Source organism: Fusarium subglutinans (genome assembly GCF_013396075.1).
Source record: "Fusarium subglutinans strain NRRL 66333 chromosome Unknown NRRL66333_c0000332, whole genome shotgun sequence".
Classification (NCBI taxonomy): Eukaryota; Fungi; Ascomycota; class Sordariomycetes; order Hypocreales; family Nectriaceae; genus Fusarium; species Fusarium subglutinans.
The window spans coordinates 1-16,946 of record NW_023502395.1 but is presented as its reverse complement, the minus strand read 5'-3'; the positions used below and the strand labels follow the sequence as shown (position 1 = coordinate 16,946).

General features: G+C 48.9%; 4 protein-coding genes across 4 annotated transcripts; 2 read left to right on the top strand and 2 right to left on the bottom strand.

The window, feature by feature from the left end:
* Window positions 1-280: 280 nt before the first annotated feature.
* On the top strand, window positions 281-4,653 carry FSUBG_13340 (uncharacterized protein; the record flags this gene model as incomplete). The annotated part of the gene is made up of 7 exons (XM_036678221.1): window positions 281-2,706; window positions 2,952-3,213; window positions 3,416-3,456; window positions 3,511-3,574; window positions 3,878-3,898; window positions 3,950-4,354; window positions 4,483-4,653. 7 exons carry the CDS (start codon window positions 281-283, stop codon window positions 4,651-4,653), a joined length of 3,390 nt encoding a protein of 1,129 aa, XP_036531192.1.
* Window positions 4,654-8,464: 3,811 nt separating this feature from the next.
* Window positions 8,465-10,769, top strand: FSUBG_13339 (xyloglucanase; the record flags this gene model as incomplete). Its single annotated transcript, XM_036678219.1, has 3 exons — window positions 8,465-8,691; window positions 8,739-8,825; window positions 8,882-10,769. 3 exons carry the CDS (start codon window positions 8,465-8,467, stop codon window positions 10,767-10,769), a joined length of 2,202 nt encoding a protein of 733 aa, XP_036531191.1.
* A 186-nt stretch (window positions 10,770-10,955) lies between these two features.
* FSUBG_13338 (mfs quinate transporter) lies at window positions 10,956-12,762 on the bottom strand (the record flags this gene model as incomplete). The annotated part of the gene is made up of 5 exons (XM_036678218.1): window positions 10,956-11,151; window positions 11,196-11,285; window positions 11,430-11,611; window positions 11,832-12,050; window positions 12,448-12,762. The coding sequence occupies 5 exons, from the start codon at window positions 12,760-12,762 to the stop codon at window positions 10,956-10,958; spliced, it is 1,002 nt and encodes a 333-aa protein (XP_036531190.1).
* A 1,434-nt stretch (window positions 12,763-14,196) lies between these two features.
* Window positions 14,197-15,837, bottom strand: FSUBG_13337 (uncharacterized protein; the record flags this gene model as incomplete). Its single annotated transcript, XM_036678217.1, has 1 exon — window positions 14,197-15,837. The coding sequence occupies one exon, from the start codon at window positions 15,835-15,837 to the stop codon at window positions 14,197-14,199; it is 1,641 nt and encodes a 546-aa protein (XP_036531189.1).
* Between the last annotated feature and the right edge of the window lie 1,109 nt (window positions 15,838-16,946).

Sequence of the window (16,946 nt, the reverse complement as noted above, 5' to 3'; positions counted from 1 at the left end):
TTCATCTGCATTTCCCCGCGTTTTACCCCAGCCAGTTCATTCCATTCTTCCCCGCAATGTTACATTCGGTCAAGATGATCGAAATGGCTCGGGTTATCAATCAGCGAGAAGGCTGGGGACGGCATATCCGATGATGATCAATACCGGAAATAGACCTCGGTCCTCACGAAGGCTCGAAATTCTTGCCATGAAAAGTTATTAGTGCTTGCTAGGGCTTGTCTATATAATAAGGGACCAAACGGCCTTGAAGCTCACCTCGTTCCAAGCAAGCTCAGCAAAGATGGCTCTGTCAATCGCTCGGGTCTCTTTTGAGCACTACAGCTCACCCTTGGGCATCGCAGAGACAGCACCGAGAATCTCATGGAGATTCGATGGCGACGCTCCTGACTGGGAACAAAGTTCTTACGACATCCAAGTCACTCGTAGCGTCAATGGCAAGCCAAAATCTTTCTCCTCCAAGTCCTCCGACTCTGTCTACCAGCCGTGGCCTGATTCTCCACTCGAAGAAGCCCAACCTGTCTCCGTCAGGGTCCGTGCTCACGGCGGTTCAAAGCAGCCTTCGACGCCCTGGTCTGATTGGGTCTCTGTCGAGACAGCACTCTTCAAGAAGAGCTGGGACAACGTGAAGCCCATCGCTTCGACGATCAAGGTCAATGTCACCGCGCCCAAACGACCTGTCTACTTCCGCAAAGAGTTCAAGCTTCCCGATGATATTGCCTCGGCTAGACTTTACATCACTGCTCTTGGTATTTACGAAGCGGAGATCAATGGGAAGCGGGTCGGTGACAGTGTGTTGGCCCCGGGTTGGCAGTCCTTCCACCACCGTCATGTCTACGATACATATGATGTGACCAAGCTTCTCACCCCAGGCTCTAATGTGATAGGCGCTCTTGTCGGTGAAGGTTGGTATGCTGGACGACTGGGATTCGACGGCGGTCAAAGAAATATCTACGGCAACTCTACTGGTCTTCTGGCCCAGCTCCACGTGAAATCCAAGACTGGAAAGACAGTCAAAATCGTCACCGACACCACTTGGAAGTCAAGCTTTGGCCCTGCTACTGCCGGTGAGATCTACGATGGAGACAAATACAACGCAACTCTCGAAGCCGATATCAAGGGATGGTCCAAGCCTGGGTTCAAGAGTTCTTCTTGGAGCGACACTCGTCTTCTGCCTTCTCTAGATGGCGAGCTTGTTCCTGCCGAGCAGCCGCCTGTCAGACGCGTTGAAGAAGTGAAGCCACAGCGCTTCTTTAAGTCCGCTTCTGGAAAACAGCTTGTTGACTTTGGACAGAACCTCGTTGGTTGGCTGCGGCTCAAGGTTGATGGTCCCAAGAACACGACTATCCGACTACGTCACGCCGAGGTTCTGGAGAATGGCGAGTTGGCTCTTCGACCTCTCCGACAAGCCAAGGCTGAGGACTATCTTACGCTCAGCGGTAAAGGTCCTATCCAGTGGGAGCCCAAGTTCACATTTCATGGCTTTCGCTACGCTGAGCTTTACGGCTGGCCTAAGGAAACACCCCTGGATGCGAACAGCGTCAGGGCTATTGTTGTTCATACAGATCTGGAAGAGACTGGTTACTTCAACTGCTCCAACCATCTTCTCAACAAATTCCACTCCAACGTTCGGTGGTCCATGAAGGGTAACTTTCTGAGTATCCCAACCGACTGCCCTCAGCGAAACGAGCGACTTGGCTGGACGGGTGATGCACACGTTTTCGGCCCTACGTCCAACTACCTCTACGACACATCAGCCTTCTGGAAGGGCTGGCACAAGGACATCTGGTCCGAAATGTCCCAGAACGAGATGGTTCCGCCAGTGTATGTTCCCTCAATCCCTTTGTTTCTAGACAAACCTCCCATGCCGGCATCAGTATGGGGAGACGTGGTGGTTGGTAACCCATGGCACATCTATCAATCCTTCGGTGATCAGGCATTGCTTCAGGAACATCTCCCTCAGGCCCAGAACTGGATCGATACTGGCATCTCCCGAAACGATGTTGGCCTTTGGAACCGCAGTAAACTTCAGTTTGGTGACTGGCTCGACCCTCTTGCACCCCCGGACCAACCTGGCGCTGCGACGACAGACGCTAGCCTAGTCTCAGATGCCTACTTGGTCAAGATGACCCAGACTCTATCCCAGATTATCGGGGCTCTTGGAAACTCCAAGCTCGCCAAGAAGTACGAAACTCAACACTCTGATCTCAAGCGCCAGTTCCAGAGTGCCTGGGCCCCCGGCGGCAAGTTAGCCAACCGAACTCAGACCGCGTACGCTCTGTCTCTGGCATTCGACCTTCTTAAAGATGAAAAGCAGAAGAACACAGCGGCCGACACCCTGCGAGACATCATCAAGAACAACGACTACCTTGTTGGTACAGGCTTTGCCGGAACATCTCAACTTGGTTTTGCACTCTCAGGCATCAACTCAACAGACGTCTTCTACCGGATGCTCCTCCAGGAGAAGGTTCCGTCTTGGCTATACCAAGTGGTCATGGGCGGCACAACTACTTGGGAGCGATGGGATAGCATGCTTCCCAATGGCACTATCAACCCCGGCGAGATGACCAGCTTCAACCATTATTCTTTTGGGTCCGTTGCCAATTGGATGCACCAGTTCATTGGAGGTATCGCGCCTTTGGAGCCTGGGTACAAGACTATTGCTATTGCGCCTATTCCTGGCGGTAACCTTTCTTATGCAAGTGCAACGTATGTTAGCCAGTATGGAACCATTTCGACGGATTGGACTGTAACGAATGGGAAGTTTCATCTCAAGGTCAGGATTCCGCCAAACACAAAGGCCAAGGTTACCTTGCCGGGTACACAGGAGACGAAGACTGTTGGATCGGGTCACCATGAGTTTACTGTTTAACCGAGTCTGAGGAGAAACTAGCATTTAGCATACAACAATTGAGGTTTACGTAACTATTGTACAATGCCATAACTTGTTACAGATGTTCCAAATCGCAACCTCCACTGCGGATGAAAGGCTCCCTTCTTTTTCGCAATGACCCCGCTGCCCCAAGGATCCTTGTCAATGGCTACCATTGGAGTCGTACACCGTGCCTTCAACGCCGCTTCGGCCTCATCACTGTCATACTTCACGCAACTGACACCGATATCACATTGCATCCCATCTCAAAGAATGACATGCTCTCCCCTGCACGGCGTCCGAACATTGAAGTCTTTGACATTGGTGATTTCACAAACAGCATCGTCAGCAGCTGGTTTTCCTCGCGGCAACATGTCTCTGTCTTGTAACTGGCTTTTTGCGCGCTGCCATCGAAGGGACAGTTCAATGGATGCTTAACATGATCGTGAACGGAATTGGGACGTCTGCGTAACAAGCCATCATTCAGCTTACTGTAGGTACCTGACCAGTATCAGGCTCCCGCAAGGTTACTGACTTGATGTTTAGATCTTCTACATGTTGTTTGTTGCTCAGCAGCCTAGGTCCACGTAAGACTAGCCGTCATCAATATCTGTGGGGACTTTATACTGTCCTCATGACAGGCTAGGCCTTATCTCTGGTGGCAGCATGTCTGATACCGCCGGATGGAGATGGTCACAGAACATCGTCAGATTCATCTTTGCATTTGTGCTGATTGCTTTCACCTTTTCTTTCGAGGAGACAATGTTCCCTCGCTTCCTATTTGAGGGATTGTAGTCGCCTCCTCTTGCCTCCTAGAAGGATGAAGAGACAGCGGAGAAATCTACTGCAGGAAAGAAGCTGGAGCTCAGACCAGTTTTAAGCCAGGTTAATGGCATTGCCGATGGCTTTCCCAAGCGATCTTACCGGCAGATCTTGAAACTGTTGGTGAAATATCCTCAAAACAAAACGTCTTTCTGGCAATATTTCCAGCGTCTCTTCGTTCCCTAGGGCTTTCCCAACATCCTCATAGTAAGTCTTTCCGTCAAAAAGCCACTGCCCCTCACTGATCATCAAACCTAGGCCGCGTTCATTTATGCCGTCGGGGCCACTGCCGGTATTGTTTCCTTCAACACCATCTCCGAGATCCTGACGGAACCACCTTACAAATTTAGTACCACCAATACTGGTCTTGTATTCTTCGCCGTTTTGGTCGGAGACACCCCCGGTTGGGGTATCGGTGTACTAAGCGATCAAGTTGTTATTGCTTTGGCGCGACGCAATGATGGGATCAAAGAACCTGAAATGCGACTCTATATGCTTGTTACTTGCTTTGTCTTCGCGGCGGCGGGGTACATGCTCTATGGCTGGGGTACTCAGACGGAAGCTCATTGGATTACCATCGCGATCGGTATCGGCGCCATGATCTCACATCAAGCTGAAGCTTGCAAGATTGCCACTGCATATGCCATGGACTGTTTCCCAGGAGTAAGTTTCTGAGCCCATCCCATACTGAGAAGAAGACTGACAATCCCAGATATCTGGAGAGCTAGCTAGTGGTTGTTTTAGCTATGTGCTCCTCAATGGTCAATTTCGCCATCTCGTATTCTGTCCAGCCGTTTATTGAAGCTGCCGGCTACGGCTGGACCATGACGTGCTTTGGTATTATGGTCTTGCTGTCTGTACTGGCAGCTATCTTCCTTGTCCTGTTAGGAAAGAGGTGGAGAATCGCAAAGGGAGCTAGATATTACAAGTTTTTGGATGAGGTTGGAGTGTACACCGACTAGCAGACATACAAGTCTCGACTTACAGCCAGTTCGATGATAAGTGATGAAGGGTGTTAGTTAATTTTATCGCTATATTCAGGTCCTAATTAATTACTTAGAGACTGAAGTACAACTTGGATCAATATTATATAGGAGCCCAAGGGTATAGTTTTCTTGTCGTTTACAAAAGAAAGTAGAAGCGGTCAATCTCGTCCACCAAATCCCCTTTATCAGATGAATTGACATAAGAGATAGGTCTTGGCCTCCATAGCATAGTACCGGCGTTCTGGAGGATGTCCTTTATGTGCAAGGAGATCCCTCGTCGTTGACAGAGGACCATGATCTGTCTACCGGTAATATCATCGACTCCCATGCTGATCAGGGAGGAACTAAGGCAGGCCCTGGTCAGGCATCAGTTTGAATGTCTTCGCGACGAAGCCGTTAGTAATCTAGGCAACTCAATTTTTAGAACCTCGGACGATGCCAGACTCAGTCTCTCGATCAGCACCAGCTAGGATCTTCATAATGCGCTCGTTCATCTCGTCCGTCGGTTCAATAATCCCCTGAGTGACACGCCTGGTATCTAGCCTTCGGGGCGAACTTCTGTGTATTCGGAAAACGAGAGGCTTGACTGAGAAGCGTATCGGACTTGTAATCGACAGTAATTCATTAATGACTCGCTGGCCTTTGGCTCCCTATCCAAACCGTCGTCTGTGGTCTGCAAGCCACAAGCGGTCATGATGATGGCAGTCTTTCCTTCCAAGGTCCTCCAAAACCCGATATTTGCGTCTTTGTTGTCTTTCTAGATCGTGGGAGGCATCATTCCGGAAGTTGCAGTGCCGGTTGTGGTGGGACGACGGTGGCCTAACACTACGCTCCTCGGTTGGCCCATCGATCCACAGGAAAGGTTAAATAGATAATATTACTTCAAGCAACGGTAACGAGAGCGGATTAGAGACCAATATGATCAGGCGACGCCCGAACTTACAGCCAGTCTAGTTGAAGTGCTGGTCGCGGTCAAAGGGAGCGATTGGGAGGAAGATGGGTCTAAAAGCATGAACGCACTACTTCCATTCCTAACAGGCAGGGCAGCAAACATGCAGAAACTTTTTGCCAAGACGAACAGCACAGTCAGTTGAGGTTTAAAACCAAGGCTAGCAAGGCAGATGGAAAGCCAGGCGGAGTGCTGATCAAGATCAGCATTAAAGAGATGGCCTTTCAAACTTGAGTCAACCGCGGGAAGATCTGGCTACGAACGTGGTTGACAATAGCTGAACGCGGGCTGCGGTCATAATGTCAAGATCCAGTTATCCTGATTTCTCGCCTTCTATTGTCAGTTCTTGTAGCGACATGGCGGCTCCAAGAAGAGTCTTGCTACTGATCCATAACGCTCACTATACGTCAATCAACGAGTAGTGCTGATGGGATAGGATGCCAGTAGCAACTCGAAGGTAGAGGCGCTGAACCTTGATGAATTTAGCACTTGAAATCGTTAAGGTACTTCAAGGTATCTAGCTTCTTACTTGAGTAATCGGTTGGGCATTTTGGTATAATGTCTAACAGCTGATACCAGTAGCTGAGAGCGGCACATTGAACTCAGTTGAAGTACTCAGAGAGTATTCCCGGGCTACCTGGAATATACTGACCCCTTTCAATAGTTCATTATACGCCGAAGAAGATCCTACATCAGTTCCCCATCAAATTGTGCGCTACTGGTCTTTGATGAAAGGTAACGGCCCAGAACTGTATCATAAATAAGTGCCGCATATAGTGGTTGTCGGATGGCACCACTGGGGTCGACAACTGGGACTAGCACTCTCTATGTAACGCATAGCAGTCCGTTTCCCTGAATGATTTGCCGAATATCTCCATCCCGACGGGCTATGTCCATGTTGGTCTGCGCCTCGAAGTTGAAGTGAGGGAGACACCACGAGAAACGGCTAGAGGTAGGACAGGATGATAGACCAGTAAGCAAGGCTGATGGCCAAGTGCTAGGAGGCAACGAAGAGCACTTGACTATACGGAAGTTCCAGGAGAAAGCACGAAAGTACTAGCAGTTCCTAGATATGAAGACTTATTTGAAGCTCATCGAGAGTTTCGAAAAGATCTGCATGGAGGAGTGGCCATATGGAAAGGCAAAGTTTGGGGCAGTTTCTGAAGGCATGTTCCAGTTCCATTAACGATGCTCAAGAAGAAAGCGGGCGCATCGCATTTGGCAATACCAGAGATTTTATGGTTCCAATTGCTATCTGAACCTGCTTGGATGTGGGAATTCTTATAGAATGCAGGAAAAGGGACTGGTTAGAGTGGTGGTTAATGAAGGCCTGTGTCTTGAAGGGCATGCGTTTTATAGGTGCAAAGGAATACGGTCAGCCAGTAACTGCCGTCAAAAAAACCGAATCCTGTGCTCTGTATGACGCCTCAGTTTTGGATAAACGGCCCGAAAAAAGGATATAGACATTGAAACAATGCCAGGTTCTCACGTACTCGAGAGGACTCGAAAGGTAGTGACAGAATTTCCACCAAATCTGATAGAGGATCAGCTTCAAGGGAATGTCAAGAGTGCTGACCTATATCCAAAGAAGATTCTCTTCCATTCTTATCAAGGACCCAATGTTCAATCACAGCAGCACTAGATGTGTTTTTCCTTCGTTATCAGACAGTGTCTTCATCTCGGCCGACACCTGTCGACGGTCCATCTGCAATCCTTTGGAAGCCAGCTATGGAACCCAGATCCAAGTTTTGGGGCTACAAATGGCAGGGGTTCCGACAGGAGCCTTTTATAAATCATGTTGTTGTTTTTCTTGCCGTCTTGCCCTTGGCGGCAGTTAATCGTCTGCACCAGCATGGGCATCTAGCAACAGTGGCAGACTAGGTGAAACGTTCTGGGTATGGTGATTCCACCTGCGGTGCGAAGAGCTCTCGAAGACTTGGAATGAGGGAGTATTACCTTGTCGATCTTTAGCTCACTGGGTGAAGGTCCGTTACCGTTCTCGAGAAGGAGTAGCTAACAGGTTGCTCAGAAGACTACTAGCCCATGGATAAAGGCAGCTCTCTATAGTCCAGCGGGTACATAGACGACGGACATGAGCCTTATCAAGGTTGTGTGACTCAACAGATGGCGAGGAGTCGTTCACCAAGAATTAGGTAAGTGCCTTCAACCTTATGACATGAATGATGAATTTAAGACAGATTGCTCCGTATGTCTTGAATGATCCCTCAGAAGTCTTGTTGTGCCTCAGCCATTGAGCATGGCCGAATGTAGAACTGATACCTTGAGACGATAAGGACATGCTTCTCTTGCTTGGAATAAATGCTTACGTCGGGCAGAAAGAGGGTTACAGATCTATCCACTATCCTCTGGCACATCAATCACGTACACGTGCATCACTGTAAGTCGTGCCGAGACTCCGAAAATATGGCGTAAGTTGATCTCGGATGCGGCACGAAACCAACAATTGCCTCATTCGGACAAACGGCGGTATATGACGGCCCGAGACTGGCAAGATGCCACCACCAATCATCCTCGTGAGGCACAAGACTCATCTGGTAGGTGGAAAATCTCCAAGTGCCGTAGATGAAATACGGCGATGAATAAAAAAGTCTCGCAACCCATTCGATTTTGAGCATGTTCGGGGCTTGGTGAGCCTTGTACCCCTGCGTCATCCTGTTTCGTCACGGAGGCTTCATATCCGAAACACTGCAAATGACAACAGGACCAGTCTATCACGTCACCTCAAAGCGCTGATATAAAAGACACCTATAATTCGCCAATTATGATGTTCAGACCTTCTGTCAATACACTGTAATTCGTTATTTACTGGACTAGACCATGAAGTTCCTTTCTCTTCTCGCTGCTTCGGCAAGCGTTGCACAAGCTGCTCTCAAGTGGCAGAACGTCCGTTTTGGCGGTGGAGGCGGTTTTGTTCCTGGCATTGAGTTCCATCCTACTGCCAAGGGCGTCGCGTATGCGCGAACTGATATTGGTGGACTATATCGCCTGAATGCGGATGACTCTTGGACGCCGCTGACTGATAGCACTGGTGTTGATGCCACATGGTATGTTGAAATACGAAATTCGGTGAAGCTCACTGACACCTCTGTAGGAGCCGCTGGGGTATTGATGCTCTGGCCCTTGATCCAAGCAACCCTAACAAGGTTCTCACTGCCGCTGGTTTGTACACCAATTCATGGTAAGTCACCTAAAGCAGATTTACCTATGGAGGTCGGGAGTCTAATACTGCCATAGGGACCCCAACAATGGAGCTATCGGTATCAGCAACGACAAAGGCGCCACATGGTCCTTCACCGAACTCCCCTTCAAGGTAGGCGGTAACATGCCCGGCCGGGGTATGGGCGAGCGTCTCGCTGTTGACCCGAAGAACTCCAACATCATCTACTTTGGGGCACGAAGCGGTAACGGCCTCTGGAAGAGTACAGATGGTGGCAAGAGCTTCTCCAAGGTCACTTCTTTCACCAACGTCGGTACCTATGTTGCAGATCCGAGTGATACCTCTGGATATAACAACGATATTCAGGGTTTGTCGTTTGTCACATTTGACTCTACTTCATCTCTTGTCAATGGCGCTACGTCCCGCATCTTCGTTGGTGTTGCGGACACAAAGACTGCTTCTGTGTATGTGACTACTGATGCGGGTAAGACGTGGAAGCCGGTTGATGGTCAGCCTGTAAAGTATCTACCGCACAAAGGTCAGTTCTCACCAAAGGAGAAGGCTCTATACCTATCGTACAGCAATGGTGGTGGACCTTATGATGGCACAGCCGGTGCCGTTTACCGCTATGATGTTGCCGCCAACACTTGGAAGGACATCACCCCACCGGGAGATATCTACTTCGGCTTCGGTGGTCTTGCGCTCGACCGCCAGAAATCGGCTACTCTTGTCGTTGCCTCACTCAACTCTTGGTACCCCGATGCCCAGTTCTTCCGATCAACTGACTCGGGCAAGACCTGGTCTACACTCTGGAACTACAACGCTCAAGGTAACCTCGATCTTCACTACAGCATCTCGACACCAAAGGCACCCTGGATCTACAAGAACTTCATCTCAGTTGACACCAAGAAGTTGGGTTGGATGGTTGAAGCTCTGGCTATTGATCCCTTTGACAGCAACCACTGGCTCTACGGCACTGGCCTAACTCTCTATGGAGGCCATGATCTTACCAAGTGGGATACCGTCCACAACATCACCATCGAATCTCTCGCCGACGGTATCGAGGAGACGGCAGTTCTTGACGTCAAGTCAGCTCCCGGTGGAAGTGAACTTCTTGCCGCCGTCGGCGACGACAGCGGTTTTACCTTTGCCTCCAAGAGCGCTCTCGGCCAATCGCCGCTCTCAGCCTGGGACAATCCAATGTTCACATCATCTACTAGTGCTGACTATGCTGGAAAGAAGGTTGGCAACGTGGTCCGAGCTGGAAACAGTGACAGCAACCCTCAAGTCGCACTATCATCTGACGGCGGTAAATCGTGGAAGCTTCATGGCGCGGCTGAGCAAGGCCCCAAGGGAGGTTCCATCTCCTACTCTGCAAATGGAGATACGATCCTCTGGTCTCCCGATAACAGAGGTGTCTTGAGATCTCAGAACGAAGGAAGCTTCGCTTCTGTCTCCAGTCTTCAGACCGGCGCTCTCGTTGCTAGTGATAAGCAAGACAACGACTACTTCTACGGTGCATCAGGGTCAAAGTTCTATGTCTCCAACAATACTGCTTCGAGTTTCTCCACTGGTGGTTCTCTCGACGGAGCCAGTTCCGTCAAAGATATCGCCGCTCATCCTACCAAGGCTGGCGAGGTCTGGGTCTCTACTGACGCTGGTATCTTCCGCAGCACAGACTACGGCAGCGCTTTCTCCAAGATTAGCGGTCTTAGCAAGACGGAGCAGATTGCTCTTGGTAAAGGCTCTGGAAGCAACTGGAATGTGTACGCCTTCGGAACGGGGTCTGCGGGCCGCAAGTTATATGGCAGTTCTGATCTTGGCAAGACTTGGACGGATCTCCAGGGTTCTATGGGCTTTGGCGCAGCGGACAGTGCTAAACTTGCTGGAAGTGGAAACGAGGCGGGATTGGTCTATGTTGGGACCAACGGTCGTGGTGTCTTCTGGGGCCAGGGAACTATTTGAGTATCTAGACTCTGTCTAGGTGGTTTTAGTCATGCTTCCGCATATGATTGTTGTTTTTACGAGCCGTTTTATACTTCCTTCCCAACACTAGCAGATATGCCTTTGAGGTGAAGCCGTAACAATTGACACCCTGATTCGCTGGTCAAACATTCTCAATCTCTGTTGCCTTCACTTCCCCCCATCTCTCTATTCCAACCCCCGAGCACCGATAACCTGCAAATAGTTGGTCCTCGCCTGGAACGCTAAAATGGGCACATTAGGTCCGAAAAGTAGATCCATGTCCTCCAACTGTACGCCCTTTGTCTCTGGAATAAACAGCCATATAAAGATGATTGCCAGAACGGTGTATGCGCCGAAGAAGAGGAAGGTACCATAGGTAATACTAGGCAGTTAGCATATGCGAATGCTGTGAAGTTCTAGACTTACCCGATGATCATATGCGGCAAGCTGTAAACCACAATGAACTGAGTCACCCACTGAACGCAGATACCGAATGCCATTCCAAGAGTACGGACCCTGTTTGGGTTAAATCCCGAGGTGGAGAGCCCCAGGATGCCATTCCAACTCACACCGTAAAACAAAGCATATATCTATACCATCGGTACGGCAGTCTTTGCTCCAGCATCCATCGGTGGGATATGTTTAAAGGACCCGGATAACTTAGAGTAGCCGAACAGGTAGAACGTTGCCACATCAGTGCCAACGCCGCCTATCATTAGTAGCGGTAGTCGTCCTAGCTTTTCGACCAGGAATGCAGAATAGAGTATGATAGCAGCCATCTTCACGATGCCGAAAATTCCAGTGGCGAGCAGGCCAACAGAGGTACCAGTGAAGCCGATGGACTTGAAGATTGTTGGGCAGCAGTAGTCTATGGTATTGATACTGTTCTTGTCAGTTCTGCCTCGTATTATCTTTGTCATGACTCACCCCGTGAAGTTTTGAAAGGATACAAGTCCGCATGACAAGGCCTACCTCCCACGAACTCTAGGCTGGGATACTCCGAGATTATCTGACGCCAATTCCCTCTCTGTCCCGTCGATGACATCTCGTGTTCAATAGAACCTCGATCATAGACATCTCGCGGTCGGCTGAGATGCTGAAGTAGCATGAGTCCAGAATGATACCATAGTCCATTCGCGCGACCCAGAAGTTTCTGTTATCCGATGAGCGAAGGTCGTTCGTGCCATTGTTGGTGAGACATACTTGAAAGTTGAAGGTGACGTTGTTGACGAATCTTGTGCCAGTTTCTTCACCGGCCCAAACTTTAATACGAGCGGCCGACTACTAAAGAGATTAGATACAATCACCAAGGAATTCTTTTGCACTTACATCCCTGTTTCATCTAAACATTCTCAATGTGCACAACTGCACATCGTAGACATTAGAGACCTCGTCCTTGTACTGGCCCAGAGAGTCCATGGACTATCTCAGTCAGTTTACTCTCTTCAATACAGCCCAGTACTGACCTGTCCATGAGTGCCATTGCAATACATCGTATTAACATGATGATCTAGGCTGTTTGGCTTTGGTCAGAAGCAGTCGTCATCGATGTTAGCCCAGGTTCTCTCTATCCGAACAGTTAAGATGTTCATGAAATCCGTGTTCTTGGGATGATGCTTTAATTATTAGAAAGGATAGTCGCTACAACGTCCGTGGACTTTATGGTCTTGGATCTGACGATGAAGTTGTTCCAACAAGGCGAGTCTTTGAGATCTATGCCCGAGACATCTAGATTCGTCGTGTCCTCGGCGTAGAAGAGGATTGGGCGCTTATAATGTTTGTTGTCGAGGTTCGGAATGCTATGAATCGTGAGTTGGTCTGAGTATTCTTTTTCGACAATGGGGATGTACTTGAGATTCAAATTCATTCCACCACCGTTGTCTGATGTAGTCAGCTTTTTATCATGAATACAGATGATGTTGACCAACCCTTGACATTCGATAACACCGTTGCCGTAGATTTTAATGTCCTTTCCTCGCCACTTGCAGAACATCATCGATTTCTGGAATGGATGGGACCAGGCATTAATTTGCCAGTACTCGACATCATCCGTAAATCAGAGCGGTCAGAAAAACACACAGCTTCAGTATAAATCACAATTCCTCTAATCTCACCATCAAGGTGAATTTAGATATCCTCTGGGCTAGTCAAGTCTAGAGCTTTACCATACCAATGATATATGTCTTTCCCTTGGCTAGATGCAAAGTACCTCCTCTATTTTCTTTGCGTACGCGCCTTTTGAACTCTTACGAAACATCGTCTGCGTCATTATGAGACTACGAATCCGGACGCTTTTACGGTGTTCGTGCTTGGGTGGAGCGTAGGGATATTTGTCTCTGAACTCTGAGATATCGCGGGGTACTCCAGCTGGAAGAGACACGGTATTGACAGTAGTAAGAACCAGCGCCCCAAGAGCGGAAATATGTTGCAAAAACAGCTTGGTTGAGTGATGCCAGAGTCTCGATGATTTTAAGCTGAGGCACTTCAGACCCAATAGCGATTGTCATGGCTCGACCTTGTGTTTATACCCGCAGCACCATTCACACTACCTCGCCTCAGGCCTCGGGCTATCATTACTATTTTGCCAATAGTTTTAACGTTGTTGGGGTTTCACTGGAATTCGATGTTGATCTTTCGACCCCCAAACCTTCAATCGCGCGCAAGTTCCTCATCGCCAATTCGGAAAAGCCATTACTCAATACAGGGTAATTGAAGTCTACGGAGCATGTTATTCGTGGAACAATAAAGTCCCGTCAATCATTGTCTGCCTAAAAGACCCTGGGCACTTTTGAGACAACAGCACTTAAATTCACCGCTCTCTTATCTTGTCGTTGGTTATGCCAGGCTTGTTTCCCAACTTAACTTTAAAACATGTGTATCAACGACTGAAAATAGAGGTCTTATTACATTGTCCTCCACAGAAAAACCTTAGCGCACGATGAAGAAGAATCGGGCTACAACTCTAGTCAATTGAGGAGAAAAGAGTGATTTGTGGTTTCGATCCTCCCGGGTAGCCTACAATGCGGGAAATCAATTTTCACAGGAGAATTGCTTAGCCCAATTCAACCCTTGGTTAACAAACCGGACGCCTTACCTTCATTGCGTCGTGACTTGGTGATGTGAATACTAAGTCAAGATTGTAAACAATGTCAAGCACCGTGTCACCCGTTGGCGGATTGGAACTCCAAGTTCATATCTGGTATTAGCGTTGACTGGATGAAAGGCATCGGGTTACACATTACTAGCAATAACGATTCTAAGAGCTAAAGTACACAGTGTTATCTAAATTGCCCAGCTTGTTATTGAGCACATCGAAATGGCACTCGACAATCAACGCATCTGGCCTACCTTCCCCGAAGAAATTAAAAACCCAACTGTTATCTGCAAAGGATGTTTCGCTCTATGGGTAGTCTTGAGGAGCCTAGATTCACACCCTTGGCGCTGTGTCCAACTCCCCGGGAGGTGATGTGTATAACCAATATGATTTCCGGGGTCGATGGCAAGGCCTGCTTTCGTAATTCTCCATTACCAGTGCTCCCAGCCTCGGTAGGTCAAGAACCGATGGTGGGCGAAGCAGTTGAAAGTCGAATTCAAAACGGTCATATTTGTGAACAAATCCCCATACTCCAATCCGTTGAAACTCAGCCATCATTTCCTCTACGTTCCAAAGCTGACCAGTGTCGAAGTTGGCTTTGATGAAGGAGCTGTTATCGACAAGCTGGGCAAATGCATTGCCGTGTCCTCGGTGCAACTTGGGGCCTATATCCAACCGAGTACCTATATCCAATGATGGGAGCGACTGCTCTATAGTGATTCGCATGGTCTCCTTGCGAAGCACAATGTGTTGGAAGATCCGGGAGCAGACAAGGGGAATAGGTTCACCATCTAGTGAAAAGGTATAGGAATCATCGGGCATTCCGGCCTTAGGAAGAGATATGATCTCTGATAGCCAATTTACCATCTCAGAAAACAACGCAGAGCTTGCCTTCTGAAAGGCTACTTCTCCAATTTCATGGCTCGCGTATGTTTGCAAACTTTCAAAAGAAGCAGCGCGGCGGAGCAACGCCCGAGAGAAAATGACATTTAGCATACTGACCTGGTGGCTGATCCGCAACTGTGGATTCTCTCTGCAGAAGGGGATAAGGCCTGCAGCCTGGCACTCTTGACGACCTACAGATGGGTAATCTTCAATGATTGCCAAACCACGAATGCACACTCGTTTCTTTGCGGGAAGCTTTTTGAGCCAATCTATAGCCGCAGAAGCGGCGGAGATGCGAAATCTCGCATGATACTCTTCTGTGTGGTTTGTGTTGGGCGTCCAGTCCTCGAGAGTAGCCCAGAGGCGATCATCCCCGAACCTGCGCCCCATCTCTGTGAGGACATCAGCGTGCGGTATGTCCCAAGGTTTAAAGCACTGATCGAGAAAGTTGAGGAGCCGGGCGCTACCGCTATGCTCCCAGCCTAGAAGTTCATACTCGATAATTCTATTAGATTTCTCCGTTTCCTTCTGGGCAAGAATACGTAGGGTGAATTCGAGGGCCTCACAAAGCGCGGACAATCCATAGGACCGCCGGCAAAAAGCCTCTGCTGAGTGGTTGAAGGAATTTGAGAAATTCCAATACTCATAGCCTCCGAGTTCGCTTCGACGTGAATGGTGTCGGTGTTCGCGTAGGGCATCTCTGAGTTGCGGCACGAACCAGGGAAATGTTTGTTCAATACGAACCCACATTTCTTCAGTAAGAAACCAGTTGCCCAAGACGAGAACAAGGCTTAACTGTTTTCGAAACTGAGCGAAGAGAAGATAGTCGAAGCGGCCAGCCCAAGGACGATATTCGGGATCATAGACTGTGGAGACGGTGATGCTATTGAATGATAGAGGCAGGTCCTTGGTCTCGTAGGCGATGAGGCGGCAGGTGTACATCAGGGCGAGGTGAATTTTTTTGCCATTGGCGGCGGCGAGCTTGCGGGAGATTGGTTGGAGGAAATAGCCATCAGAAGCAGTGTAGTAGTATTTGTAGATGATTTGACGAAGCTCCGGGGGGAGACTCAAGAACGGGGAGGAAGACATGGCAGATCGATTGAAGCCCACGAAGAGGGGTATCGGTTGAAGGCGAGTATGGGCCGAGCAACAGCGTTAGCCAAGACAAGAGAACAGGCTAGAACGGAAGAATGGGAGACCGTGCTTGATATGGAGTAATTGCTCCAGAAACCATCGAAGAATGTCCGTTGCGCAATACTGAGATGCAAAGTAATGTGCGTTGGATTCCTGCTGTGAAAGGCGGACGGACAATAGAGATAAGGCGAGAGAGGATGGGCGCGGGGCTTTATAATCAGGCCACGTCACACAAGTTGGCCACTGAGACTTTAGTGACACGAAGCCTGGAAATTTGAGTTTGCGGCTGAACCTTAGGCAGCAGCCCCGCCCGACCGAAGAATCTTGCGTCGCAGAATGAATTAAAGTCAGGAAACATGTCACGGTAGGCGCAAGAGGAAAGTGTTTGGTGTATTCTGTTTTATTGAAAAGTCAAATATCTCTGTAGCCAATACGCAAGGCATAGCTAATAAGGTCTCATATAATGAGAATAACACAATATAATGCTTATTTTTCAGCATATCACAATGTATAGCGTCATACACTACGCCAAAGAACACAATAACCTTAATGTTAAGTCTCAAGGTCATACAGCTGCTGCCTTGAACCTTATGATCCAACTGAACAAGTGGCCTCGATCCACGAGCATAAAAGAGACTGCAATGATAGTAAGTTAGGATGTTCCAGAACAGACAGAGCGATTAGATGCTTACAAGAGATGTTTTCCCCGGCCTTGGCAGGCCGCATACCCTCTCCGTCGTCACCCCAAACAGGCAATCGGCACCAAGGCTCCAACACCAAAGGCCCAATTCCAAACAACCCAAGAACCCCCAAAACCATCACACTGGAGGACGCATCGGTCAGTTTATTTGCAGCAATGACTCGGATAGCAAGTAAAGAAACTCACAGATGCCCCGCTGCGCGATCGACATCAACAACGGCCAACTTGGCCATAACCCCCCGGGCACGGCAGCCACTCGTTACGTGAACTATGGTACTTGTTATCGTTCTGTTGAAAGGCGGGAGAAAATGCAAGAGAAAGCTGCTTACCGATCCTCCAACCAATATCAATGGTCTCCATCTCA